The following is a 27339-nucleotide window of genomic DNA, read 5'->3' as shown; positions in this document are numbered from 1 at the left end:
ATGTAACTCTTTCCCTGCTTTGGGGGTCAAAGGGATCAGATCTTTGGCCCTACAGGATATTGGCTGCAGGCAGCTACTAGAATTGGGAGGTACTGTAAGAGTTTACTGTAATATGTGGGTCACTCAGGGCAAAATACCTGCACATCCTAATATCTGTGGCCTGGGATATAAGTTTAGCAGCTCCCTAGTCATTGGCAGGGTCGTCTTTGCACCTTGCTTTGAGCCTTTTCATTGACTGACTTTGCCCATCTGTACGTGAATGAATACTGTTGGGAGTTTTGGCATTCGAAGCTCTGTGAACATCACAGTTTGCAACGGAATGCAAACAGAATGGTAACCTCCTTGCAAGGTAGGGAAATCTGGTTAGGAGAACAAGGTAAACTATTCTGCAGAGAAGGAATCTAATTTTTCTTAGAGCAGATATAATTTTATTATTTATTGATAGCAACAATAACATTTTTGAGGATTTATTAATCTGAAGCAGATCTGCTATCACTGCTGGATAATCCTGAATGATCTCTGAGATCTCTTACAGGCATAAGATAAACCATGACTACTATGTGTGGAGAAACCAAGGTGGAAAGAGGTCACGTAAGGATTTCATAATTCAGGAAAGCGTTAGGTATTTGATTACAATTCTTAAGGCTCTAGCCTTAAGACACTCACTAAACTGTTTCAGTGGTTTAAAACTTTATCAGTCTCAGCTATTTACCACTTCTCTATCAGAGAGGACTGTTCTTATAGCACACTGGGAGGAGCAGTCCTTGTGCCTCACCTGCTCCAACTCACAGCCTGGCTTTGTGCAAGCTTTCACCTTCTCTGGCATTTCAAAACAAGCCATGCCAGACGGTAAAGTACAGCTGACATAAAGTGCACATTCTGCTGTCTCATTCACCAAGGGAAGGATGGTGATGTTTTGTACCAAGGGGGTGTTATTATTTAAAAATGCTGCAGCAAGACTTGACAGAGCTCATCTTTCAGAGCCTGAATTCTAGCACAGTTGCTGACTCCTTTAGCATACATCTTGTGCTGGTTTTGGCTGGGGTAGAGTTAATTTTCTTCACAGTGGCTGGTATGGGGCTGTGTTTTGGATTTGTGCTGAACACAGGTTGATAACAGGGATGTTTTTGTTATTGCTGAGCAGGGCTTACACAGAGCCAAGGCCTTTTTCTGCTTTCCGTACTGCCACACTGGCACGAGGTATATGCTGGGAGGAGACACAGCTGGGACAGGTGACTCAAACTGACCAAAGGGATATTCCAGACCCTGTGACATCATGCTCAGAGTAGAAAGTCGGAGGAAAAAGGAGGAGGGGAGGATGTTCAGAGTGATGGTGTTTGTCTTCCCAAGTCACCATTATGTGTGATGGGACCCTGCTCTCCTGGAGATGGCCGAACACCTGCCTGCCCATGGGGAGCAGTGAATCAATTCCTTGTTTTGCTTTGCTTTCTCTGTTAAACTGTCTATGTCAACCCACAAGTTTCCCAGCATTTACCGTTCTGATTCTCTCCCCAGTTCTGCTGGTGAGGGAGTGAGTGAATGGCTGCGCGGGGCTTGGTTGCTGGCTGGGACGAAAGCACAACAGTCTGTACTGAGGCTGTAACCCCATCTGTAAGGTGGGAATTAAACCACTGTATGTTTCAAGAATGTTCTAAAGCTTGATAAACTCTGCAAGTGCTTTGATATTGATTAGTGAGAGATGCCATGGTAATGCAAGCTTATTCCACCTGGAGGTTTATGCTGATTCTGTCATCTTACCTGAGGAATGTGTTTCATGAGTGTTAGGTGATTGCAGTAGTCTTCAGTGTCAGTGTAACTGTTCCTGAGGCACAGCTTGGAGTCTCTGCATGTGCCAGTTGTGCCTCCAGTGAAGGTGACTGACCTTGTTTTCACTAGCCACTGCTCTCCTGAGATGGTTGTTCAGCTCTCGCTGAAATTGGGCATGGGGTAGCATTCACTGGTAAGTATTCGTCAAAGGCCAACAGTCATCAAGTAGCAGCTCATTTGACACTTATATTAGGAAGTACACAGCAGATAGCAGAGTAATTGGACCTCTTTCTGTGAAGAAAGAGGAGTGAGCTGGTGCCAGGTATTGATAGGATTTTGGGGGTCTGGTTTGAGATAGATCTGCATGGCCCAGTTTCTCTTTCTCTGACAGAAGTTCAGATTATGTTGTCTGGGTAATAATATTCTCCTGGTCTTGTCTGTCATATGCCTCTTTTTTCTTTGAGGGCTGTTCAGTAATATTGTCAATCTTAAATATTTTTGCTGATTTTAAATTATGTTTTTGCCTTCAACCCTCATCCCCTGACTTATTTTTTTATTTTTTGTCTGCATGCAATATAAGTTGAGCCCAACTAAAAGATGTGACTTTGCAATTGGCTTTCATAAATTCAGTCACTCCCACAGTTGCTCACAGGCAAATTCCTCTAGGCCTTTTTTATGCCCTGCCAACTAAGAAAAAGAATCATTGTGTCTTCTTATCCTAACATTGTATCTTAGCACATAAGAAATCATTTCTGATGCAACAGACTTGTGATAAAAGGTTAAAAACCAGAGAAGTGTTCTGCTGTCTTTCTGTAATTCATATTCTTTGCCCTAAAATGGCAATTTCCATTGACAGTGCTTCAGAAATAAACCTTTCCAGTTTTGTTTTCTGTGTAGTCCAAGGACACAGCTGTAGTTTGAGAGTGCATGATTAGTACTTTAAAAGAATCCTTCCATGCTGAAAAACAAGTTCTTTAGTTACCATAAATATAACTGAATGGGAGGAATAACTGATAAGCTAACAAAGTATAACAGTGCCTAAGATAACCTTTTTGTAGGCAAGAATGTGGCATTCAAAATGTGACACTGCAAGACATTTCAGAGCTAAAAACATTGATTGTATTTCTGGGTTTTATTAGTAGCAAGACCTTTAGATTTCAGCAAAGCTATATTTTCAGGTCAGAGAAGGATCACAGTCAAATTTTTCCCATAAGTTGTACATCTGGGAGAGAAGCTAAGAAGTGCTTCTCAAGCAAGTGACTTTGTATTAAAGTATCTATAATTTGAAGATACTTGCAAGCTTTGTTTTGAGATTTTTAGATAAGCCTAGAAGTAGTAAGCAGTGAAGATATAATGTTCATGATGAATGTGTGATAAATACAGTTTGTCACATATATCTTATCCCCAAGTGTGTCGTGGATATATTTAAGTGTATATTGTGTTTAAAAAGTGTGCACGTATGTGTGTTGCTTAGGGATTCTCCTGGATGAAAGTTGCTTATGTAAGTATAAATCACTGTTTTCCTTGCTGATTTTAAAGCAGTAAATCCTTCCATTATTTCCTGGCTATCCAGACCTTATGACACAGTGTGTCCTGTGCTGCCGTATGTGTGAGAAGGCTTTTTATGGGGAGCAATCAGGCTGGACCCCAATCTCCAGTGCAGTGGTTTTTTCTAATTAAATTGTCACTGGAAGGAATATCCGGAACAGCAGTTTTCATTTTCAATCGAGGAAAAAACATTATGAGTCTTTGTCATTTGATTAAAAGTTACTTAACCTTTAAATTGCTACAGATGTAAAGATAGCTCTGAGTTTCCAATGTAATCGCCTCCAAGTTAAAATCAGGAAAATCTTTATGTAATGAAACCCATATGTCATAGTGAAAGGATGCAAAGCACTGGCAGAGTGGGCTGCTCTAGCAGGAGATTCTGCACCCAATCTTGTTAACCAGGACTGCTTTTGGTAATCCCTCATCTCCTCACTTGTAGGAAATCAATCTGTACTACTGAATCTTTTCAACCAGCAACTACAAAATTTACTGCAGAGAGGCAGCTTGGGGACAATTGTAGTAAAAACGGAGCCTGAGGCAACAAGGCTAAATGTGGGATTGAGGGATTGAAGTTCTAAAGAGGAGATTATATTAAACCTTATTCTGCTCCCCTATTGAGTAGAAATGTCTCCTCCTCTTTTCAGCCCCAGCCTTTCCTACCCAGTACCTGTTCTTGAGATCTGCTTGTCAGATCTTGCCAGGCAGCAAACTTAATTCCTACAGTACAGCATTCTCTGTTAATTATAATAGCCTGATACCATTTTTCAATACATTTATCTGAAAGGGTTTATTCAAGCACTACTTCCAGTGCAAGCAGTGCTGATATCATCTTAAAGTGTTTTTTTCTGTGGAGTTCAGTGTCTTCCTCCTCCCTAGTAGGTGAGGTTAATTTGTACCCAAGCTATTGCGATGGTATCCATTGTTGATTTTTCTATTGTAGTAGATGCACAGCATAGGCAAGGTTGTAAATTGTGACTTGTCATGCAGATTCATGTTTCTGTTTCGTGCTGCGCAGCCTCTGTAGTGTGTGTTTGCTGGTACAATGAAACCTGTGCTCAAACCTTCTCTTCCCTTGAAGTCCATGGTTTAAACAACCATTGTAAAGAAAAAATCCCTGAGGTTTTCACTATAGTTTTGTCCAACCTTTTAATTAAAAAAATCTACCTCTGTCTACTATTCAAATGGCTTCTGCTGATCCCTTGGGTAGTTGCTTAAAGCTGGTTTTACCCTCTCTCTTAGCCTTCAATCGTATTTGGAATGTGGGTGATGGTTTCTTCATTCACGAGCTCTTCCCTCACTCCAACAAGCTCCATAAGACCCCAGTGGAAATGATATTCCTATTATTAAGAATTCATTTCTCAGCAGCAATACTGAGCAGAGAAGTCAGTTTAATATTAGAGCCTTTTACTGTGCAAAATCCATCAAATCATACTCCAGTGCAGATTAAAGAGAAACAAAGGTGAAGGAATAGCCAAGATGTTTGAACACAGTACCATGTAATAAAAATTTGGCTTGTGTTTACCAGGAATACACTGAACTGTGGTTCTTGGGCAGATAAGGGAAGCAGCTGAAGCAGGGGAGACAAGATTGTTAATGTTGTGGAAACTTGCCCTCAGTTTGGCTGTGATTTTTCTGTCAAATGAGGATGTTTCTTCCCGGCCATTTTCATACATATACAAAGATATAAGATCCTTTTTCTTTCTCAGTTTGGCATCATATCTTTAAAGATAAAGCCCTGGTGCAAGCCTGAGTCTGTGAGGAGACGAGGAATACAGAATAGCAGAAGGCTGTCTCCTGCTCCTAATGGGATTTTGTAGCAGCATGTGCGAGTTTGTTTCAGAAGTCAGAAATGAACAGATGTTGGTATAAATTACCTCTGTGTCTGATGTCTTGCAAATTAAAAGCGCGGTTGGCATCACTAAACAATTTCACCAGGTTGGGGGGGGAGCGGGTGATGATTATTGTAGCAGGTCGGTAAGAATCTTTAAGCTGCAGCAGAACAGGATAGCAAGGATAAAGGAATGAAGAATAAAATGAGAGGTCTGTGAATTAATCAGAAATGTTAACATCTCCGATGATAAGTGAACAGGCAGGCACGTGCTCTGGAGCAACCTCCAACCCACAGTAATTTCACTCAGCGCACAGAAGGAGTCTATGCTCTGCCTGATTTATAGGGTGCAGCCCTCTTTGGGGGAACAGAATTGACATGCATTCGTATATCTCCTGTATGGGACTTGCACTCTGGAAAACTTTCCACTTTATCAACTACAGTTCAGCTTTGTGCTTCTCTCAGTTAAGAGTGTTTTAAAACCATGCACTATTGTGGCAGCAAGGCAGGGAGGTGTCAAAGAACTCAGTGCTAAGAATCTATTCCAAGCTGAAATTTTAAAAATCTTTCAGCTTTATTTAGTCATGTTCTTTGTGCATAACAACTTAGTTCCTGGCAAAATAGCAATTCACTCTGTTCTTCTGCAGTACCCTCTATCCCTGTGTCACTTCAGCAGCAGTTAAAACATACAAGTTATCTTGGGGCTGGGGAGGTAGAGGTACAAATGAGTACTTTTGTGATAATTCATGCTGTGAATCAGAAGCAGGATCCCAGGTGATATAACTCACAGCTGGAGGCATGAGGCAAATAGTGCAGTGATCTGCTTGAACCTGCAGCCAGTCTGAAGCATGTTCCACTCAGGACAATGGACTTTGCAGCCTACAAGTATCAGTATGTAACAGGTTACATACTTTTACATACAATTAATTGTTTTGCAATTTTACACCTCGTGATAAAATTTTGTGTAAACAAATTAGAATGTAATAATTTAAAGAAGAGGCTTTAAAAGACACAAATTCTGACTTTTATGTAAACAATAACAAAATGTCTTTATCTGAGTGCACACTGAGTATTGTAAGCTGAACATTTTTATTATATTTTAGTCCTGTTCTGACAGATAATCAATAATGTCAAAAGAAAACTCAACATCAACAACAAACCCATCTCCAGTTTTTATGCTAATTTTGATTTCTGATGTTTGTCTCAGTAGGAAGTCAGGAATTGAATGGATAAAACAGAAAATTAATTCCTATCTCCTTCTAGACTGTCTTGGAGGCTAGGTGTGGGAAACATGCATGCTTTCAGCATTCCTGTGAATAAAACCCTCCATGTTTTGATGCCTGCCAGTCCAGCACAAAGCTTACACCTTTATTCAAAGGAATTGGAGGGGCACCATTGGGAAGATTGTCTTTCTCCAAGCCTCAGTTGCTAATGGTGGTGTCTTTGATGCATTGTATTGTTATTGCAAGGCACAAATAGTATTAGGGCTGCTCTGCCAGCTTGTGAGCTTATGGATTCTCAAGTCAGAAATGTCTCATGCAGAAAAGTGGCTGTGTAAACCCTGCTGTAGTACAGCTACCAGAGATTGATGGTACCAAGAGTGAGAGAGAGACATATAAGCCTTGCCTTGCCTTGCCGTATTAAACATCAAAGGACTGACAATGCAGAGAGAAAGAGAAGACCAAAGCTCTATAAACTTTACTTAATTACCCTATCCATAGATGAACTGCATTGAAGGAATATAAACCCCATTATATTACAGCATCCAGGGACTGACACTGCTGCGAGAGAGAAAATGCTGCCTAATTTCTGTTGAAGACCACATCATCCAGGGACCAATAATCTTGAAATGGAGAAAAAAAGAATTCCAGAATCTCTGACAGATTGTAACATACAGGAACAATTGTGCTGAGATAGAGTGATGGAGATTTGGATTTCACCATTCAGAGACAGATAGTACAGAGAAAAGGAGGTGCTGCAAGAGCATAATGCAGTAGGAATAGAAAGCATAGATTGTATGTAATGAGACAGCCTGTGGGAATTACTGCTGAGTTTAGAAGATTCCAGACCCTGCCTGCATTTGTAGGATGTCAGGAATTCAAGCTGAAATGCAGTTTTATTTACTTTCCACTTTAATAGATAAAAAATAATTCTTAGTTTTGGTACAAGCACAAATCTAAAGGAATTTCTTTTCCTATGGTTAAATTATGTTATACAGTTATACAAATTATACAATTGTTTGAGTTTCTTGGCTTTTTAAAAAAATACTGATTTCTTTTTCCTCCGTTGTGATTTCAGCTAGAGAAATGACTCGAGGGAAATTCCTGAACATCCTAGAGAAACCCAAAAAGTAGCTGCATCTAGCGTTTGGATGAAAATACCCCAACCAGGTCATTTTATGTACTGCGGATCCAGATGAAGCCCAGAACATCTAAGAAGAACAAAGCTCTTGCTCTAGACCTTCAGAAGCAAACATCTCCTTTTGCTTCCACAGCTCATCTCTTTATGGGGGAAAACGTACGATATGCACAGGTCACAAGGACTGCAGTTGGTTGCATTGGAATTCAGACTTCATCTGACCATAGGATGTCCAACAGGAGGACTTGACCCTGACACGCTGTGACACAGTTACCTGTTTCAACCAGCAGTTCAAAGTGAAGTCAGTGTCCTTATTCAGCTGCTCTCAGGGGCAGCCTGTTTGAGGTACACAGCAGATCTGACACTGGCCAGTGTCCATCACGAGGCCTCGACCCTTTTGTGTGTCTTTTGTCTTAGATGCATTGATTTCCTGTGTGCAACTCCTGTGCTGAAGGATTTGAGCACAGTTTGGGGTGTGGATTGACCAAGAGCGCCAGTTCAGCAGGAGCATGTGCTTTTAGTGTAGAAGCCAAGTGCAGTCTCTGCATTAGATTCCAGCTGCTCACTGCCTTCAGAGAAGCACGTCTGGTACTCTGAGGAAGACCTCCAGACCTTTGGTATGCCAGGAGCTTCATTTCACTGCTAAGTGGTTCTCTAAGTGAAATTGAAACTAACAGACCGCAGGGAGTAAGGCATGTTACTGTGTCCTCAAGGAAGATGTCCTCACAGAAGCTTTGGCCAGTACACAAAGAAACAGCTTTGTCAGCCCTCTGCAATTCTTTGCTTCTTTGCAGAGCTAGAAACTGGAAAGAGTTATAAAGTTGAAAGATGGTAATGTTTTCAGTTATCACTCCAAGAAGTGGCAACAGGGTTGTCAGCCACATTGTGAGGATGGTCTGCCTATACAGGATCTCAACATTTCTAGAAATAATGTTTTGTGGTATTTTTAATTGCTTATAAACCAACACTTCCAAATTTTCTTCTCCTACAAAACCAGAATTTTTAAGAGAAAATTCTGTGAGCTGCTCTCTTTCAGCTTCAGCACACTGTTCTTACAGTTTAATGCCTTTTTCTTCTGTTCATACACTTCTACATATTCAGCCCTTGGAAGAAGTATAGAGCATGTTCAGACTTTTTGTTTTATGCAAGAGAATAATGTTTTTCATTCCATCCTCTTTCCTTTTCCTAGAAAACAACATTTTAAGCATTAGTAAGTATGTTCTTTTTTAGGGTACCACATAATGTTGAAACATTAGATGAAGAGCATAGGGGGTTTTCTATTTAGAAATGTTATTTTTACCTTGCAGGCTTTTCAAAACTTGTCATTTCTCAGGCTGTAGTCACATATGAGAGGAGAAATTATTTGGAAATAGTACATGTAACAGGCTCTCCTTACAGCACTGCATTTTTCTGGCTTTGCAGAGAGAGGAGACTCTTTTTGGGTGCATGTGCAATAAGGAGGGGGAGATTTTTTTAATCAAATAGACTTCTGACAATTTTTACTAAATTGTTGGTGACCTTTTGGTTTGCAGTCTGTGGCTTTGGTTATTGCCAGCCAGAATTAGGCTTGTTTTGGACAGCTCCTGTTAACTAAGTAGTTAAACCCCATATCCTGAAAAAGACCCTGCACAAATTTAGGAATATCAGGAGCCTGATTTAAAACTTAACAGAGTTATTTGTGTCCTTCACAGTTTATGCAGGACTGAGCTTAACAGGAACTCCGTCCCTTGAGAAAGAATTAAGACAGATGAATGAGAAGAGAAGCTGAAAGTGGTAGTTCAGGAACAGAAAAAAACCCGATGGTGCAAACTGATGTTGATGCAGCTTTAAGCATTGAATTATACATTTGAAATGCAAATTTAAGTTTGTATACTATATATGTAATATATGTACACGTATGTGACAAAATGGGATACTTCATCTGCACCACCAGGGTGAGTTTGTGCATTTTATAGAGGTTTCTTGGTCCAACACATTAAGGAATTGAGATCTGAAAGGAGGATATAGGAAAATATATGAAAGCCTGTCCTGGAAGTGTATGTGTATTTTCTGATATCTGCAGAATTTTGAACTCTAGGTAGTTTTTAGTAACATATGTATGTTTAAAAAAAAAAAAAAAAAAGAAGAAAAATCTCCTTTTATCATACACAGTACTTACCTTCTATAAGGCAGCCATTAACATATGCTTCAGAATTGTGGTATTTTTTGGTTTTGTACTTACCATCTGTAGAGATGAGTCAGTGATGTTATTTTTTTATTGGCAATATTTATATGTATTTTTGTGTGTTAGCCAGAGAATTTTTTTCTGTCTGTTATTGCTTTTGGGTTTAATAAAATGCAAATGAAAACCTCAGAGGTTTGCCTGGGTTTCCAAAATAGCCCTCTGAGATGCTAAAGCTTTTGCTTGGCCACTTAGGCAATATTATTCCTCAGGCTCTTCTTCGCTTATCTGCATGCCACCACCTCAGGGTTTGGCCTGTGGATGTTCCATTCCCATCAGTAAATAAATATTTGTCAATATCCAAATGCTGCTAAGGGTTTTCATATCCTTTTGAACTCTATTTTTTCTTTCAATGCTATCCTTCCTGACATCCACGCAGTTATCTATACAGGAAAATCCGAGTGACTTTTTGTTACTGATGGGAATGAAGAGTGTAAAAAAATCAAGATTTGGTAATATTAATCAAGCTGATGCGCTGTTTTATAAAGTGTTTTCATTGGTATATTAGATGTTACTATGAGTTTCTTGGAAGTAAACTCAATATTTATTTGGTTCCTTTTAAATGCCACTGTTACGTACATTCAGTTATAAAGGCCATTCATTTCAGTCTTGGACTATCAAATGCTTTGCTATCTAATCCAACTGAGAAGAAATTTTTGTTTGTTTTGTTAATTATTATCAAAATAAAAGTCTATGTGCGCTGGCAATTGAATAACGTTATTCCATTTAACTCAGAGTTTTGCCATTACAAAATTACAATTTTGTAACAGTCTTGTAACTCACAGTTCTCAACTTGCTTCATATTTCCCTCAACAAGACACCTAGAAATGACAGATTAGTGAAAACTGACTAATCCATCTTGGAGGTAGTGTTTGAACCTTATTCTGGTTTTACTGATTTTTATGTTATGTAAAAATGTTAGGTGCTATCACAAGTCAAATCACAAGCCCGTCTTATCTGTAGTCTTCTCTTTGCTTATAAACAGTTGTAGAAGGATAGGGAAGGATATAAACAAAAGGCTTACACAGTGATTTTGTGTTAGGGTAACTTACATAGCATCTAGCAATCTGTTTTATTTGAATCTGGTCCACAGTAGACCCTACCCTCCATAAATTTTTTTTAGTCCCAATTTGTGTGTTCTTCTGACCTGAAAAATGCCCCAGGACAGTGAGTTCCATAATTCAGTTATACAAAGAAAGGTTAAAAATAATAATAAAAAAAAAAGTTAGAGAGGGAAGTTGATTTAAATCTGCTTACCTGATAATTCCATTTTGAACCTTTCATTTCTTTTATTGTCAGGAACAGTTGTTTGAATTTTTTCTTCTTTGCTGTCTGTGCACTACTCATGATTTTTCAGCTTCTACTATGGTTTTTGTTCCATGGTTATGTTCACCTTCCTTGTGTTCACAATGTTCAGTTGTCTGTCTTCTATGCCAGCCTGAGCAAACAACAATTCTTCCAAGTCACAATGACAGTGATGCCAACCATTCCATGCTGATGAATGGACACCTGGCAATTCCATCATCAGCCTATGCAGTATGTGAAAAAGGTAAATTTCATCTTGGTCACATCATCTGAAATCCTGGATTCCTGGCCTCCCACAAGTTCAGTAACTTCTCATAAACATTTCTGTAGTACTTCTAAACTAATAGAAATTTTTAGATATATGCAATCAAAAGAAAAAGACAACTTGCAAATTACTGTTGCAGAAAGTCCACAGTAATGCATACACTCCCCTAGAACCAGCAGTCATTCAAAAACACCAGAGATACAATCTCAAGAGAAGCACTTCAAGCATGCTCACATTTGAGTTTCTCCTAAGTAAGAACCTCAAGCAACAAGGATACTTGTAGTAGGGAAATGTGTCACATCTTTGAGTGAACCATCTGAAAACTGCATGCAAACTTGATACAGCATGAAAATAATCCTCACTTCTTAGTGTTGTACCCCCATCTTCATATGCCAGTCTGTACTGACACTTTTGAAGAAGTCATTAAATAATCCTTAGTAGAGGATGATAATTCATTGAAAGACAATTTTCTAGAAGGTTGTCTCTGTATCTTCAGCCCAAAATTTTATTGTTGGACAGAAACTTCCCATGGAGCAACAACTCTGAGCAGATAAAAACGATTAGAAGAACAGATGCAAATGTTGTAAACACATTTCTGTTATCACTATAGCAAAACCTTCCCACCACAGAATACCAAAACCTGCATCCACTCCTATGTGCACATCCCAGCATATACATCATCCAGGGTGCCAGATACATCCAGAGGGTATTGCATGTGTGATGCCAAATATGCATTGCCCTGATAAGAGATGCACCTCGATATTTTTAGAAGGCAAGAAAAGAGGAAAAAAATCTAAAAAGAGAGACAACGAAAATCGGGGATAAGGAAATGAAGAAGACTGGATCCTTTTGGTTTTACATAATGCTATGATTCTTGGAACACATTATTTCTGCAAGCCAATCTTTACATCGCTGTTTTGAGTTTCTTTCAGGAAATGTGAATGTGAAATGCAATATCCTGAATTCAAATAATTGTGGCCAATCATAAAGTCCACAGGAAGACAGCTAAAAGGTTAAGTAGCCAGAGATCCAGACTGATCCAGTTGCTATAGAGTGTAATCCACATTCAGCATAGAGTATGTGCAACACTGCCAGTTTTATTTAGAGATTGTGCTAGATTTTCAGCATGGCGGGATCCCTTCACATTTTGACTTCATCATCCACTGAAACTGTCAGTTTTTAGACTTGACCTTTTCCATCGTGTCTCTGAGGAGGATGACTGACTCCAGGCAGCTGATGAGTGTACAGAATAGGCGTTTTCTTGTTGGGTTTGTGTGGTTGACCTCTGCCCTGCCTGCTGATTCCTATAGTACAGATCAGTGACCAGTGAAGCCCGAATGCTCCCTGCCTGTCTCTGTTATAGATACCTCAGTAAGGAACAGAAAAGAGGAAGAGGGCTGAGCTTGAAAGCCCTTACTTAATTGCTAGTAGAAAAAATGGGTAATAAGAATGACCTTGCACCTTATTTATTGACCAGATCTCTGTGAGGACAAAGTACTTGCCTTGGTTCTGTATCACTTGAAAGGCTGGCTCTGTGGCCCATAGCTGGTGAGTAGGCATAATAATATAGGGTAATTAAATTTTGTGCTTGTAGACACTTACATGCGAGGGAGGATTTCCCTTTCAAAAATACCAGGCACCATTTTCTTCATAATCACAGAATTTTAAGCTAATTTTGAAGCAGCAGAAATTTGCCATTTGCTATCTTCCACTTACTACGATAGGCCTAAATGCGGCAGGCTGCTTATGAAAAGGCAGGAAGAGAACTCACCAGCTACATGAGAATGAGGGACAAGAGACCAGCAGAACGACCCAAGTGGGCACAGATGCTCTGGCTGCCTGGTTCTGTGGCCTTCAGTTTGTTTTCCTCTCTCTGTATTAAAGTAACTTGTTAGTTATAGCTAATTTTAATTTATTTTTATATAAATATATAGATATGTATGTATATTGATTATCCCAAATTACCTTTCAGGGAAAGCAATGGCACCTTTCTTTCTCTTGTACACTGCATGGATCAGTTTGTCATCCCGTCTCAGGATTTTCCCCCTGCTTTGAGCACTGAAGCCAAATAGCACTTGTAAAAACGGGAGAAATTGCTTCTGTTGAGGCCCGTTGTGGGAGGAATCAAGGTGAGCCCTGATTTGCCGAAGGGATCAGTTTGTAATCAGCTGCACAGGAGTCAAATGGATCTGCAGGCCACGAGTATCCTTAACAGGATCAGCTGTGATATTTTGCTCAATATGAGCTTGTATTCAAAAATTAGGGAAAATGTTTTGCTGAAAAATATTTGGTTGATGGTTTATGCAGAAAGTGTCAGGTTGGAAATTAGAGGGACTATGTGTCTTTCTTTGCCTTGTTTTGATAAGAGAGCTTGAGCTGCAGTCTCCTACCCACCTCACAACTCATGTTTTTAATAATTTTGTGAGAATCTTAGGAAACCTGTCCTGTGAGACCCAGCACGTGTTCCCTTACACGAGAACTGCAATGGTCTTGTTTACACACATGCTCCTTCCCAGCCCGAACTCTGGGGCCGACCCATGGCAGGGCCTCGCTGGAGAAAAGCACATGCCAGGTGCAGCACTTCTCTAAGGGCAGCCCCCAGCAAGCCTTAGCAGAGACTCGAGCCAAATCTTTGCAGTCAGATGTTTGGTTTTGATGGTGCATTTCTGCGTGGAAGCGCAAGTACCTGTGTACCGCTGGACATGACAGAGGATAAGACTGGAGTTTAGAGAGCTGAACTCAGGTTTCCACCATGCAGGTGGACAGTGGAGATGGAGAAAGGATGGAGAAGGCCCATGTTCCTAGCAGCATGTGGCTGATGCCCAGCCACCGGCCCCATGCTACATAGCTGAGCCCCAGTGCCTGGATTGCTTTTCTGGCTGTTTCTCCCTGTCCCCCTTCTCCTGCCGGTGCCCGAGAGGCGGCTCCCTGTCCGTCTGTGGCGCAGGGAGTGCTGGCTGCCGCTTGTTAGAAGAATTCCCCCGAGTCAGACCTATGGTACGAGCCGTGTGAAGCGGAAGACAATTAGGGGCTTATTAGTGTCCTGGGGAGACGTGTAACTTGTGTTGCTGGGACTTACCAAAACAGCGAGAGTCTTACCGGCAAGCTCCAGCCGAGAAAAGACTGAGGGATTGTCTCACCTAATTACAGGGAATGGGCCTCTTTGTGTTTGTGATTCGGTACGGTTGTCCGATCGCTTTTCTCTGGCTGCTGGCTCAGGCCGAGCTGGAAGTGTGCTAATTAGAAGAGAAATGGACGTAGTGATCCTGTCAGCTCTCGTTACCGGCGTGGACAAAGCCGAATATTATTCTGAGGCAGTGTTTTGTGAGTGTCCCCCTTCCAGCTCTCATTAAGGGCAAGGTTGGTGGACGGAGAGGGGACTTGACCACATGGGTTGGCTAATGGAGCACAGTTACCGTTACTGTGCTAATTAACGGGCTCAGGAGGCAAATGTTTCTCCAACCAGCAGTCCCAACAGCTGCACCTGGTGCTTCCAAAACCCAACCATCTCGCTGGGCAAGCCAGGCAAACACTGTGTGTACAAGCAGAAAGCAGGTTACATATGATGCATCCATCAGCCATCCAAAGGTGCAGAAGAACCAGTAAAATGGTCAACACAGAGATGGAAAGAACATAGTGCTGCAGTAGCAGCACGTCAAGCTCCAGCAATCCCTTCTCCCCAGTGGCTCTTCACATAGAGGACAATGTGTCAGCTTCTGCCCCTGGAAAGCGGATAGCAAAGGGAGAGCTAGGAATTGCCAGGACCTCCAGGTGCCATCAAGAAATAAACTTCCTGTGAATTGTTGTGATCATCACAGCTCTTTGCGTGGCCAGGAAGAAGAAAGCTGGAAAGATGAGGTGACATGGAGATGAATCAGACTATCCCTCTCTGTGTTGATGATGGGATGCTTATGGTCTGAGGCGAAAAGCAAGATGTACATACATACCAGGATGATTGTTCTGCTCCAAAAGGCAGTTAGGCAACATTGAAATGATGCACAAAGGTTAAGGTAGGTGAAGATGATGACCAAAGGAGCCATAGAAAATGCTAAAACCAAAATGTGTACTTTTGTGCCATTAGCCTGAAACTACAGTAAGAGTAAAGAGAGTGACAGCAGAGTGACCTACTACAGAGGGAGTAGAGAGAGACAGAAGACAAAGCAGGAGCCAGAGCAGGTCTGTCGTGTCACAGCAGCTGAGATGGCCTCAGCAGAAGGGAAGACTAGTGTGTGTTGAGGAGGCTCAGTGGAAGTAAGTAGTTTTATTAACTTGTCACACAGACTTTCATTTAAAAATATATGTAGCTGTTTTGTAAACAGAGTAACTTGTACAAGTTAATTGCTGGTTGATGTTTCCAAAGTTAGGGGAATGCATTAGTGATTAAGTCTGATTTGGATGTTACGATCATTCTAAAGGTCCTTTGTATCTTTGGGCTAAATGTAGTAAAACATATAACCATGTCTTAAAGCTTTTAATTTGCTTCCTCTCTTTTAACAGCGTACTCATTGCATGCACTCATGCATGCTTGGGTACTGTTTTCAGACATACTTTATCAAGGGTTAAAGTTGCAAGAGGTTCCCTCTCTAGTTTGTTGGGTTATTTGTCCCTGGTGGTGAACCTGTTTCAGCAGGAGGGTTTGTGTCCTCCCAAGTCTCCAGCAACAGTCTCCTGTCATCTTGGATGGAGATGAACTCTGCCCTGTGCTTGTGCCTCCTTATTTTTTCTGTCTCCAATAGCTGTGAACCAAACAAGGATCCTTTTGCCATGGCAGCATGTACAGTATGTCCAAGCCCTGCACTCCTTCAGAGCTGTAAAAGCCTTTCCCTTTTAACTGGGGTTCATTTCCCACTGGCTGCTGTGATGGCTTGAATCTTAGGAGTCTTGATCTTAGGAGCCTGATCTCCAAAGAGGGCTTGAGAAGTATCTTCTCTGCAAAGAGGTTTATTCTAGAAGGAGGAGACGTATAATCCTCTTACTAAAACCCAGAGAGGAAAGGAGAAAATCTTTATTGCTCCTGCCTTACCTGAGTGAGCTGGCAGCTTTTATGCTGCCTCACGAATAGAAAGAGGCAGAGAGAAATGTCTGAACACAAACTCTACCTGAGCTGAGGCTCAGTGAAACCCACATCTGCACTGCTTTCCAGTGCCACAGCAGAACAATTTCTGAAAAGGAAAAACTACTGCCTGTTACACTGTGTGGCCACTTGTCTTCCAGACCCTTCAGTCTTGCTCTAAGGAGGAGTCACAAATCACTGGCAGAAAACTAATGACCATCACACCCACCTCCATTTTTGTGCTCTGGAAGCTCAGGAGTTGAGTGGCCTCTCTGTGTAAGGGTTGGTGACACTTCCCATGTCAGGCCTTCCTCAAGAGATTGGGCCTTACTGGCAGACACCAGGAGAAAAGACACACTGCTGGTTTTGCCAATTTATTTCTTTGCCCAAGGAAGTATTGGTGTCCCTGCTTGTTACACCTCTATTTGACTGGCCTGCCATCTTGCTGTATTGATAATAGCATGTCAAATTTCTGACCTCCAAATGCAGATAAGGATCATCTGAGCATAAGTGTTGGTTTTGTGTCCTTGTGAGGATGCCATTCTGATAAACATCCATCATACAGACTAGCAGTACTCAAGAACAATGTGAAGACAGGTGAAAATATGCAGATGGAGGGAAAGGATGCAATGGCTTCTTGTGGCCTTCACTGAGCTCTCCTGGCATTCATGTAACACTCACTAGTTGTACGGTACCTGGCCCATGGGCTGGAGTGGTGTTTGGAGGACATCTCTTCAGCAGTTTGAGTTAACAAGTGCACTACCAAAGTCATTTAATTCATGGTGACCTCACCAAATATCAAAACTATTGTGCTGTGCATCATGGGAACACACAGTGAAGGTCTCTGTCCTCACGTGGTTGTAAGCAGATGAAACAGTAAAAGAGTGGAAGGAGAAAAGGTGACATCAAGATGTAAAGAGGCTTGTTAGAGGTTATCCAGCACAGTTCAAAGCCTGTAACTTCTTAGCCACAGTCGAGTGGCCCTTCCACTACTTCCCATCTGCTTTGTTGTTTCATTAAATAGATGTGGGTTTTAAAGTAAGGAAATAAATAGAAATGAAAATGCCTAAGCAACCAAAAGGCATAAGAAATTTAAATAACAATAAATTACAGTGCAATACCAGAAATTTTAATCTCCATTTTAAAGACCTGTAAGAACTATTATATGAATTTAATTTTTAAGTGACTTTATGTAGTGTTAAAGATTTGAGAATTTAAAACTAGAACACTAAAAATGAAGGTTTCTCACAGTGCTGTTAGCTGCACTGTGCACAGTGTGCACATGTATTTAGGAGAAAGCTTTGAGCATTACAGAGATCCTACTAATAATTGTAACATCTTCACTGATGTAGAACATTCTGACCTTGCCGAGCCTTTTACATTTATGCGCGGAGGGTGTAAGTGCTACATTGCAGATTTCATGTAATTCTACACTTGCTCAGTCCAAATGTTTGTCAACAGACCAGGATAGGAAAAATGTAATTTTCCTAATTTTGCCATGTTGAAAATCTTACTATTGCTCTGATGATCTGTGAGTCTGATCCTGCTTTAACACAGAACATTATTAAAATGATCACTGCAGTTCTCTAGGGAGCTTAAAACTGTTTTCTCTAGCAAAAGAGAGATCATTTCTGTTATTCATTTCAATACTTTGGAGAGGGAGGAATTTGCTGCAATAAATATTAGTGTACCCCATTTGTGTATGCATCTGGGTAAGGTTTACAGGAGTTTTACTAACAAGTATCAAAATAGTATTAGCAAGGTTTTTTTGGTGGGAGAAAACTGTGGAAATAAAGTGATATGGAAGACTGAAAGAAAAATACAGGTAAGTGAGAAGAATCAAGGACTTAGAAATAGGAACTTAGAGGACAGGAGACCAAGATAGGTAAAGAAGTACATTTTGAAAGACAGCAAGGCATGGGCAGGAGGCTGGAGCAAATGCAAAGGAGGGGAGGAGGCAGACTGTTATAAATGCAGTATAAGAAGAGAAATAGTGAAAAAATCGAAACATGAGGGAAGCAAATAGGAAGAGGTGGTGGTTTTCAGCAAGAAGGAGGTCAGAGAAAAGCAGAAGTTTCATGAGCAGTGGCACCAGCCAAGGAAGTGTGGTTTTCCTTGTGGATGTATCTCTCAAGACTGCATCATGTGTGCATTCTCTGATGCCTTACAGGAGATAACGCTCACACTTCAGTGAGGGCAGTCATTGGATTTCTTTCTTGGCCAATTAATGTAATAAAATGTACAGAAAAGTACTACCTACCTGAAAGTTCTCTGGAATTGGCCTACAGGTTCAAAAGTCATTGGGACACTCATGTACACCTGTGGATGGATGCTAAGATTAGATGATTAATAGCTGGAATTGCAAATGGACAGAGTGAGTGATAGAGAATGGGAAAACATTAGGAAAATGGGGATTTATGTCTGCTATTAATGCATTTAATTTGCTTTATAGCCATTTCCTTTCATGGTTTTACAATTTCTAAAAAATGAACAAGGATCTGTTTAAAGGCTTCCTCCCAAATCAGGCTGACCTCACTCTGTCCACACTGGTTGTTTCTGGGGAGAAAAATCTCTTACAGCGGTTTTGTCTCCAGCATGCAGTAAGAGAGATTCCAGGAGCTGCCCTCCCAGCTACACCATCAAAACCTGCCTGGGACCTCACTGAAGGCATATGTGGAATGAAGATACTCCAAAAGCCTTCTGGTCTTTCCATACTGGGGTGAATTGCAGCTCTATTACTGAAACACACAGCTAATTCCTATCTCATTGGTTCCTGCTGCAGTTATTCTCATCTGATGTTTTCTAGGGACCTCCTCATGACTATATACTGTGGGTTGGACAATACTTGTATTTTTACAGGGATGCCATTTTATTTTCAGCTGGTCTATCCCTCATGTCCTTCCATATTTCACTCTCTTAACAAAATTTCCTGATTTTCAGGTAGAAGGTGTCATGTCAAGAGGTGTTAAATAGGACAGAGCTGACTGCTGATCTCTGGGAGGGAGATCTCTCCATCTAACACAATACCTTTTAATGCATCATTATCCTTTATTTGTGGGTCTCCAGCCAATTTTTCAGTCCATCTAGTGGTGTAGCCAAACCCATTTGCATTAATTTTGAGTAGGATTTATGTATCAAATCTTTACTAAAATCCAAATGTATCAAATCCATCATGTTCCCATCATCCACTAATTTTGTAATTCTATTTTAAAAAGCAATCAGGTTTCTCTGGCACAATTTGTTCTTTAGAAATCCCTAGTACCTATGCTTGTTTTCTTATCTCTAGGTGGTTAGTAATTTTTTCCCCTTTTTAAAAATTCTATTATTTTACTGGAATAAATTCTATTATTTTACAGGAATAGCTGTTCCTGGGAACTACAAATTTGCTTCTTTTTGTCTTGTTTTAATGATCAATAGCACAATTGCTTTTATTTAGGCAGCTTCCTAGTTTTTGTAACTTAACAAAATTATTGTCCATGACAAAAAAGTAACATTCGTCATTTTCCTTGCAGCAAGTGGATAGATGTCTCTTTTGTCCTGAAAACTTGAGTGTACAGGCAGGGCGTTACATAGCTGATGAGCCAAATGTGCTGTCAGTGAAACAAACGTGTGGAAATCATTGACTTCTTAAGCGAATCCAGTCAGGCTTTTTGCCTGGTAATATCCATTCTGGTCAATTGTTATTGCCTACTGAAGAAGTATCAGGAGGGCATTTGTACATGATTTTATTATAATGTTCATAAAAGTCTTAAACTAAGATGAAATAAAAACAGCATCCAAATAAGCTACATACATATTTGGATACATATGTAAGCTATAAGTATTATTGAGGGAAGCTAACAAAAAGAACACTGTATTATCAGAGCAGTAAATTAATCTTGGCTCAGCATTGGACTGAAGATTGGTCATCAAAATAGTGCCTAAATAGTCAGCCCCTATAAATTCTGAGAAGCTGTCCTACCACACTGGTTATAAATCCCAGCTTGGAGCTATACCAAGTAAACAGAGTCTGTACTTTCAAGGTCTGAGTATCTGATGTCTTCTAATGTCTAGCACTTACACAACTTCAAAACACCTTTAGGTGGGAGAAGGTATGGATAGATGCTCAGAATCAGCTGTCCCTGTACTTCTTCCCTCAGAGTCACTTCTCCAGCTCTGCAGGAGGTTCTGTCAGTGCCTTAGTCAGAAGACAGTGCAGGGGCAAACCTTTTGCTGCTTGTGCCTGACTTGTGCTGTTGGACAGCCCTTCATCCAATACCCCCATGCCAGTCCCACATTTGCCAAAGTGCCCTCTTCACTCCAGACTTCCAGTCCTTACTTGGATGTACAAAGAGATGGATTCTAGGAAGGAGGAATTCACTTGGTGTCTTACTCTTTTCAAGGTGACCAACAGCTGTGGGGCACTCCAGGAGAGTAATACTCCTGGAGACTTGCTGATCTAATAACAGAAAGGTTTCCTTCTCTTTCATTCTTGTGATTCACACTGCCTTGCAGCATCTTCAAACAAATTAGATATAAGATCCCCCTTGGGACTCTTCAGTTTAATTCAAACAAGTTTGCAACAGATCAGCACTGCTTTGCATGAACATAGTGTAACATAAGCTAAATGTTCAAAAATATTCTTTATTTTCTAGAGCATGGAAACTGATGGCTTCTGGTTCTCTCACCTCAAAATGTTAAAATGCAGGACACATAACGTGGTTTGTTCTTATTTGGGTCAGTCAAATGTCTTGAAAAATTCCAGCATTTAATGGAAAATTTAATATAAAATTCCTACGGAAACAACAGGAGCAATACTAGCACAGAGGTCGGTCATTCAACATTTATTCATCAGCAAAATAAAAATACACTTGAGCTAATGATAAATTTCACAATTGCTATTTCTTCTGCTAACCTAAAATGAGATAAATGTTCTTTTTTTTCTGGCAAACAAGATAATTACAGTAACCCTCCTACTCCTGAGCAAGGCAATCGATGAGGCAGCTTCTCTTCTGAAACCCAGATACTGATAGAGAAGAGTTACTTAACAGCTCTTTAAGGTGAAAGATGTTTGAAATTATATAAAAAGTCTGTGCACCTGCGTACACTCTTCTGCTAACCAGCTTCTCAGGCACATGAGGTTAAGCATGTGAATCAGAAACCTGTGCATCATGTACTGCATTTGGGTTGGAACTGTAGAATTTTGATCCCGAGGTCTCATTTAAGTTTAAAATACAAGCTGGTTTTCTGGTGACTGGGAGCTATGTTACTTACATAGGCAGCACCAGAAAAATAACTTTCCTTGAACTTCAGAACTGGGAGGTTGACCTGCTTGGTGTAACCAAGGCCTATGGATATTTGTTAAGTTTTGAAGCTGTTTAGCAGGATCTTGACCTAAAATTCAGCTTTCTAATTGCTTTGGGAGAGTTGTCACCCAGCCTTGCAGAGTAGGTGCCAGTATAGAGATGTACAAACACGGGCATATACATAGTAGTTATGACATGGATTTTAAAGCAACATTTCATCAAGCTTCTGTTGTTGGCATCATAACCTTGAGCTACTTCACACAGGCTCCGTGTATGTGGAAAAAAAATTGTTTCTGGAGCCAGACTCAATAGAAAGAGCTTATTTTTAAACCTCTCCCTCCATATGTTGCAGAAAAAAATCTTAGGTAAGAAAAAGAACTGGAAACATTTCAGAAAACTCAGGCCTAAGAAGCTCTTCCTCCAGCCATTCCCACTCCTCAGGCTCAGAGTAGTCCTCTCAGGCTGTTGTATTATCTCATGCTGCAGAGATACCCAAATTAAATGGAGACATTGGAGAATCAGCAGGTAGCTCTTTTAGAAGTCACTGATTATAGATGGTGGTCTGGACAGGTTCAGACACAGCTTCAGCTGCAAAGGCAGTTGTGAGGTAGGCCTTTGTGGCTGGACATGTTGTGCAGGGATGTTAGTGCTGAACAACCACTTGTATCTGCCAAATTGAACAAGAACAGATGTAGTCAAGAAAATCTTAGTGGTTTAGATCTAGCGCTCTTCCTCCTGAAATGGCCTGAGCTATGTCCAAAGAGGAGAGCAACGGAAAGGGTGTCAAAGAAAGAACAAGCCATGTTGCCATCTGAGCACAGTTCTCATCCAGTGACACAAGTGACTGCTTCACACAATGGCTGATGCAGCATCTTGTGCTGGCCCAGGTGTCAGCAACAGGACCCTTGCCACTGCTTAGGTAATCATCTTTCTAAAACACTCCAACCTGCTGGAAGTCCAGATTGCTTTCCAAAATGGTAGTCATGCCTCCCTTGGACAAACAATTTGCTGAGACCTCCTCCTCTTTTTTGGATTCCCAAGAACAAGAGGATTCCAAAGCCAAAACTTCTGAGATAAAAAGTAAATTAAATCCAAACCGGTTACCCTGTCATTGATCACAGCAATAATTTCCATTCTGCTAACTTACTTAGAAAGCTTATGTGTGGTTTGTGTAGGGATTACTTGCACTTTTACTGCTGTAAAACATACTACTGGTATTACACACTTTTCCATTTTTTTTTTCTCCAGCATGCACAGACTTAGTAAAGAAAGGAGTATGCCTAAATTTAATGGAATTCTGGATGTCCAAGAGACCTGTATTTAAATACCAATAGCTTGACATGAACATATACCAATAACCAGTCTCCCTGGCTGAAGTGATATCAGCCTAAGTCAAAATATACTGTTATAGGGTGGATTTCTCTGAGGAAATACCTCTCAGAGAAATGATTCTGTGCTATCCTGATTCTTACATCAGCATGGCAATCCTAGTGAGGCTATTTATCACTCCCTCAAAGATCATATCTGTTTGTTGCTTACTCAGAGCTTTACAGCTGTGTAAAATTTCCTGCTACTAGAACTAACCCCCTAAGACAGGACTCAGAAATTTCCTTACAGACAGAAGGAGCTCTTGACTCAGTTACCAAGAATCATGAACATTGGAAAAGACTCTAAGAATGAATTCAACCATTAAGGTAACTCTGACAGGTCTACCACCATATCCCTAAGCACCACATCTACATGCTTTTGGAAAACTTCCAGGGATGGTGAGTAGGACTTCTGGCTCCCAGATATATATTCTTGGGAATTTAGGCAAATATTCAGTATCAAACAGGAAGTTTTCTTAAAGCTCAGACCTCAGAAGAGTCATGGACCCTATGAAACATTCCTTCTTCTGAAAGGAACTCAGCATCACAGTCTGGTGTTTGGTGGGTGAGGCTTTCCATAGCAAGAGGGAGCTCTAAAGGTTCAGTAAGTTAAAACATGCAGAATGCACTTTTCCTATCTGGATCTGCCTCAGACATCCTGTTAAATGGGGGCAACCACTCAATCTACCTGGGTCCTAGTACTCCATCTGTGAGCTGATGATAACATTATGCGAGCTCATAGAAAATGTATATGGTTAAATGTATCCCTGTTTATGAGATTCTTTCATCACTGTTGATGAAATCTCTGTCAACACAGGAAAGAGGAAGAAATTCATGAGGAGGTAACCCAGTGCTATGCCTAATGCTTAATATTATTGCACCAACATACAGTCTTTGTATTTACACTAGAAGGCAACAGCCGTGTAATAGTCAAGATGAGAAATGGCCAAGGTTTAGCCAATTTCAACAATGGATTTAGAGAGAAAAAGAGGAAACTACCTGTCTGGGCTCCTCCAAATAATTCTTCTCCCAGGTTCTAAATGATAAATGCCACTATAAAAGTTGTTGGGGTGTTCTCCTCTCAAATGCAACTTAAACTATGGACACCTTCTCCTGAAAGAGACAGACACAGGAGAGGTTCTAAGCAAGTGAGCAAAATTTATTTGTCACATGGGTCCATTTGGCCTCCATACCATGAATCATCACCCAGTCTGGGTGTGTTTAGGGTAGAAAGAAGGAACAACAAATGGGAGAAGGGTATTAAATAATGATTGCTATAGAGACCAGTCAGCTTTACCCAACTCCATGAAATTTAAACAAGAAAGCTTAGAAAATGAAACATCAGTACATTTCAAAGGGATAAAGGGCAGTGTACAAGTTAGCTGTGGAATGTAATAACAGGGTATCAAAGCAAGTTGTTTAGACACGTTTCTAGAAGCCACTGTCAGCAGTATGAAGGTGAGACACCCATATTTTTCATCCTTTCTGGTCACACCAAGAATGTGAGGATGGCATAGCACTTTCAGAGGAGCCAGAGGCAGAAGTAAGGCCAAAATAAGGCAGAGGAATGATGCCAGTGGGTGAAGGGAGGTGTCTGAGAAGTCTTCAGTTGCAATGCAGCTTCCTCTGGCTAAAGAGCCCCAGTGGTCAGGTCAAACTGTGATTTATGATGATTTTTTAGATTCTTCACCAGACTTCCATATGCTCACAGAAGAAGAGTTATCTGCAATTCTGCCAGGAGATCCCATTCCTTTGATTTCTGTTATCCAAGCCTTCACTGCCCGTAGCAGTGCCAAGTACCTTGCTATGAAGCCTGTGTCTGCTCAGACAGTCCAGCTATTACTGTGTCCTGTAGTCATTCTGCTCACCAGCATGGCTTACTTCTCATTCCTCCTCTCAGCCACTTTCTATACTGGCTTACCACTGAATCCCTGATCCCAGCTTACTAATCAGGCATTACATCCATCACATCTGGGGCAAGACTTCCTGAAGATGAAATGGAGTCTAAGGGTGGTGAGCTCTCCCACAGCAACAAGAAGCCATTACAAACCTTTGTGACCTTTCAAGTACATTTCTCCAGCCACATCCTCTCTGACATAATTAGATGGCAGCCTTTTAAAAAGGCATCCTCTGCCCCTCTCCTCAGCATTGCCAGGAACATCCCAGACCTCTGAGCTGCCAGTCCCCCAGGAGAAGACTAGCCATAAGGCCAGACCTCTGGCAGTCATCTTCACGTAACCTGCCTTGTGTTGGAAGAAAATGGTGAAGATTGTTTTATGGTCAAGGCCCAGGGGGTAGGGCTCAAAAAGCTGGATCCAGCTTAGTTTTTCAATGTTGGTTATGTCATTTAGCCTCTCTCTGTGCAGTGATCCCACCAGTTCTACAAAGGTGAGATAAGGATACATTTGTAAATCCAGAGGACATGCCTGAATTCTCCACTGAGGGAGATCAATAAGATGTTAGGTAAACAACTCTCCTGCTGTCCTGTGGTTTGCATGCAGTAAAGAGCAACTGAGAAAAGTCTTATTGAAAAAAGATTCCCTTTTTTCAATCAGTAGTTGTATTGTCTGATGTAAACATGAAGTGACTAATGATGCCTTGCAGTACAGCAAGCGTGAGTGCTTGCAGCCTGCCGGCAGCTGCTCTGGACTCCTGTTGAAGTGATGGACCTGTGGCATCCCTCTATCAACCCAGACACCCTGCTGGGGCCATGGGCATGGTGGGGGGCTGCTGGTCCAGCCCACAGGGAGCTGCAGCCTTGGGAGCCTTCATCCCACGCACATCCCTCCCCCCTCCTACCTGCATGCTTGACTTCTTGTCTTCAAGCCCCCAGCCCATCACCAACCTCCAAACTCCTCTCCTCCTGCTTTATCACCACGGGGAACCCTCCGGCCCTGCAGCATCCCTCAGGCTGCAACCCCTCTGGGGGTGTCTGTCCTCCCGAAGCTCTGTGGCCATGGCCCCCAGCATCCCATCTCCCACAGGGCAGCCTCACTTGTCCCCACCCTGGGCTGCCCAGGTGAGTGGGCAGCAAGTGCGCACCAGAGGGGGGCTGCACATCACCTGACCCCCTCCAGCTGATTCCCTCAGACAGGACGTCAAGTTAATGAGCCCTCAGGCCTGTAATTAGCTGTCAATTACCTCAAATTAATCAACTCCTCGCCTAATTAAGCATAATCGGCAGGTGGGCAGAAAACGGGCCATTGTGCGGGAGCCATGAGAAAAGCATGGCTGGCAAACTTGTTTAGGATCAGCGGCGCATTCCCGGACGCCGCGCCACCGACACCCGGGCGCCCGCCCCGTTCGCAGGCGCCCCGGCCCCGGCCCCGGCCCCGGCCCGCCGTGATGGGGCAGCGCGGACGGGGCCCCGCCGGGCCGAGGGGCGGCGGCGCTCCCGCCCTGCCGGCGTGGGGCGGCCCTGGTGCTGCCTGGGGGCCCGGGCCTGCAAAAAGCCATGGCCTGGGCTTAGGGGGGGCGTTTCTTCTTCCAAAATATCCGCACCACCAAGCCTTAATGCACCATCTCGCCCTCCGCATTTTCTCTCCCTGGCTTGCCGTGCTTTCTGCACTCGGACCCTTCTCATGTCTCTCTGAGAAAGGGACTGAAACACACGCCCCGTTCCCTGACCCAGGCCTTCCTCAGTTCTGAGCACACCAACTTAACGGCGTGAAGACATATCTGGGTGGAAAACAGGGTTTCAACAGGCACTAATTACTACCTATAAAAATGAGTCCTACTGAATTAATTTTTGCATGGAATTTACACAGTCCAAGTAAGTCCCCATCCATCCTCCAGAGCTCTGTTTGGCGAAGGGGAGACATTCCCTGCCGAGGCCAGGGAAGGAGCAGGGCTCCTGCCAACTCTTGGATGTCACTGGAGCGGAGGACCTGAACTGCTCTTCACTGTGCCGGGGGCTGGATCCTGCACCCTACCCACTAAATCCCAGTAAGCACCCTCTTTATCTAAAGGCAAACAGAGCATGGTATCCTTCTGAGCTGCAGAGAAGAGCTGGGGGAAATGCAATTTCATAGTAAAAGTATTGTGCTCAATATTAAAGTGAAAGGTTTTGATTATGCCTAGAAAGTCCTTTTTTTTTTTTTTTTTTTTTTTTTTATGTAGCCAGATTATCACCCAGCGTGCTGGATTTACACTGCATTAGCGATTGTCAAGATTAGAGCAGAATCCCCAGATAACAAACAGGAACACAAGACGTCAATTTATGACATAATAGCAATAATCATAGTCAAAAGAAGGATGCAGTGGAGGGCAAGTTGAATATCTTGGCTCTGAAGAGAGAAACTCCCTGCATTGGAGTGGCTTTGATTAAAAATCCCCGTTATGT

General features: G+C 41.8%; 1 protein-coding gene and 1 long non-coding RNA gene across 9 annotated transcripts in view; one reads left to right on the top strand and one right to left on the bottom strand.

Moving 5' to 3' along the window:
* The window catches only part of LIN52 (lin-52 DREAM MuvB core complex component), a 41734-nt gene extending 31305 nt beyond the window's left edge, over window positions 1-10429 (top strand). The window contains exon 6 of the mRNA XM_032111266.1: window positions 7442-10429. Coding sequence (XP_031967157.1) covers window positions 7442-7497 — 56 coding nt within the window. The 3' untranslated portion in view covers window positions 7498-10429. The remainder of the gene's footprint in view (window positions 1-7441) is intronic.
* The window catches only part of LOC116445116, a 55678-nt gene that overhangs the window by 9576 nt on the left and 18763 nt on the right, over window positions 1-27339 (bottom strand). For 3 of the 8 annotated variants that reach the window (XR_004240650.1, XR_004240651.1, XR_004240653.1), the window contains 3 exons: window positions 18606-18664; window positions 10980-11160; window positions 7928-8686 (listed from right to left, as the gene is read on the bottom strand). This is a non-coding gene — a long non-coding RNA (uncharacterized LOC116445116). Of the gene's footprint in view, window positions 1-4667; window positions 6023-7927; window positions 8687-10979; window positions 11161-18605; window positions 18665-23996; window positions 24111-27339 lie in introns of those variants that run through there. The other 5 variants (XR_004240652.1, XR_004240655.1, XR_004240654.1 and 2 more) reach the window with 3 other exon arrangements.

The sequence above is a fragment of the Corvus moneduloides genome, chromosome 6 (assembly GCF_009650955.1).
Source record: "Corvus moneduloides isolate bCorMon1 chromosome 6, bCorMon1.pri, whole genome shotgun sequence".
In the NCBI taxonomy this organism is placed as follows: Eukaryota; Metazoa; Chordata; class Aves; order Passeriformes; family Corvidae; genus Corvus; species Corvus moneduloides.
Note: the sequence above shows the minus strand (reverse complement) of the source record. Positions and strands in the feature narration are given on the sequence as shown.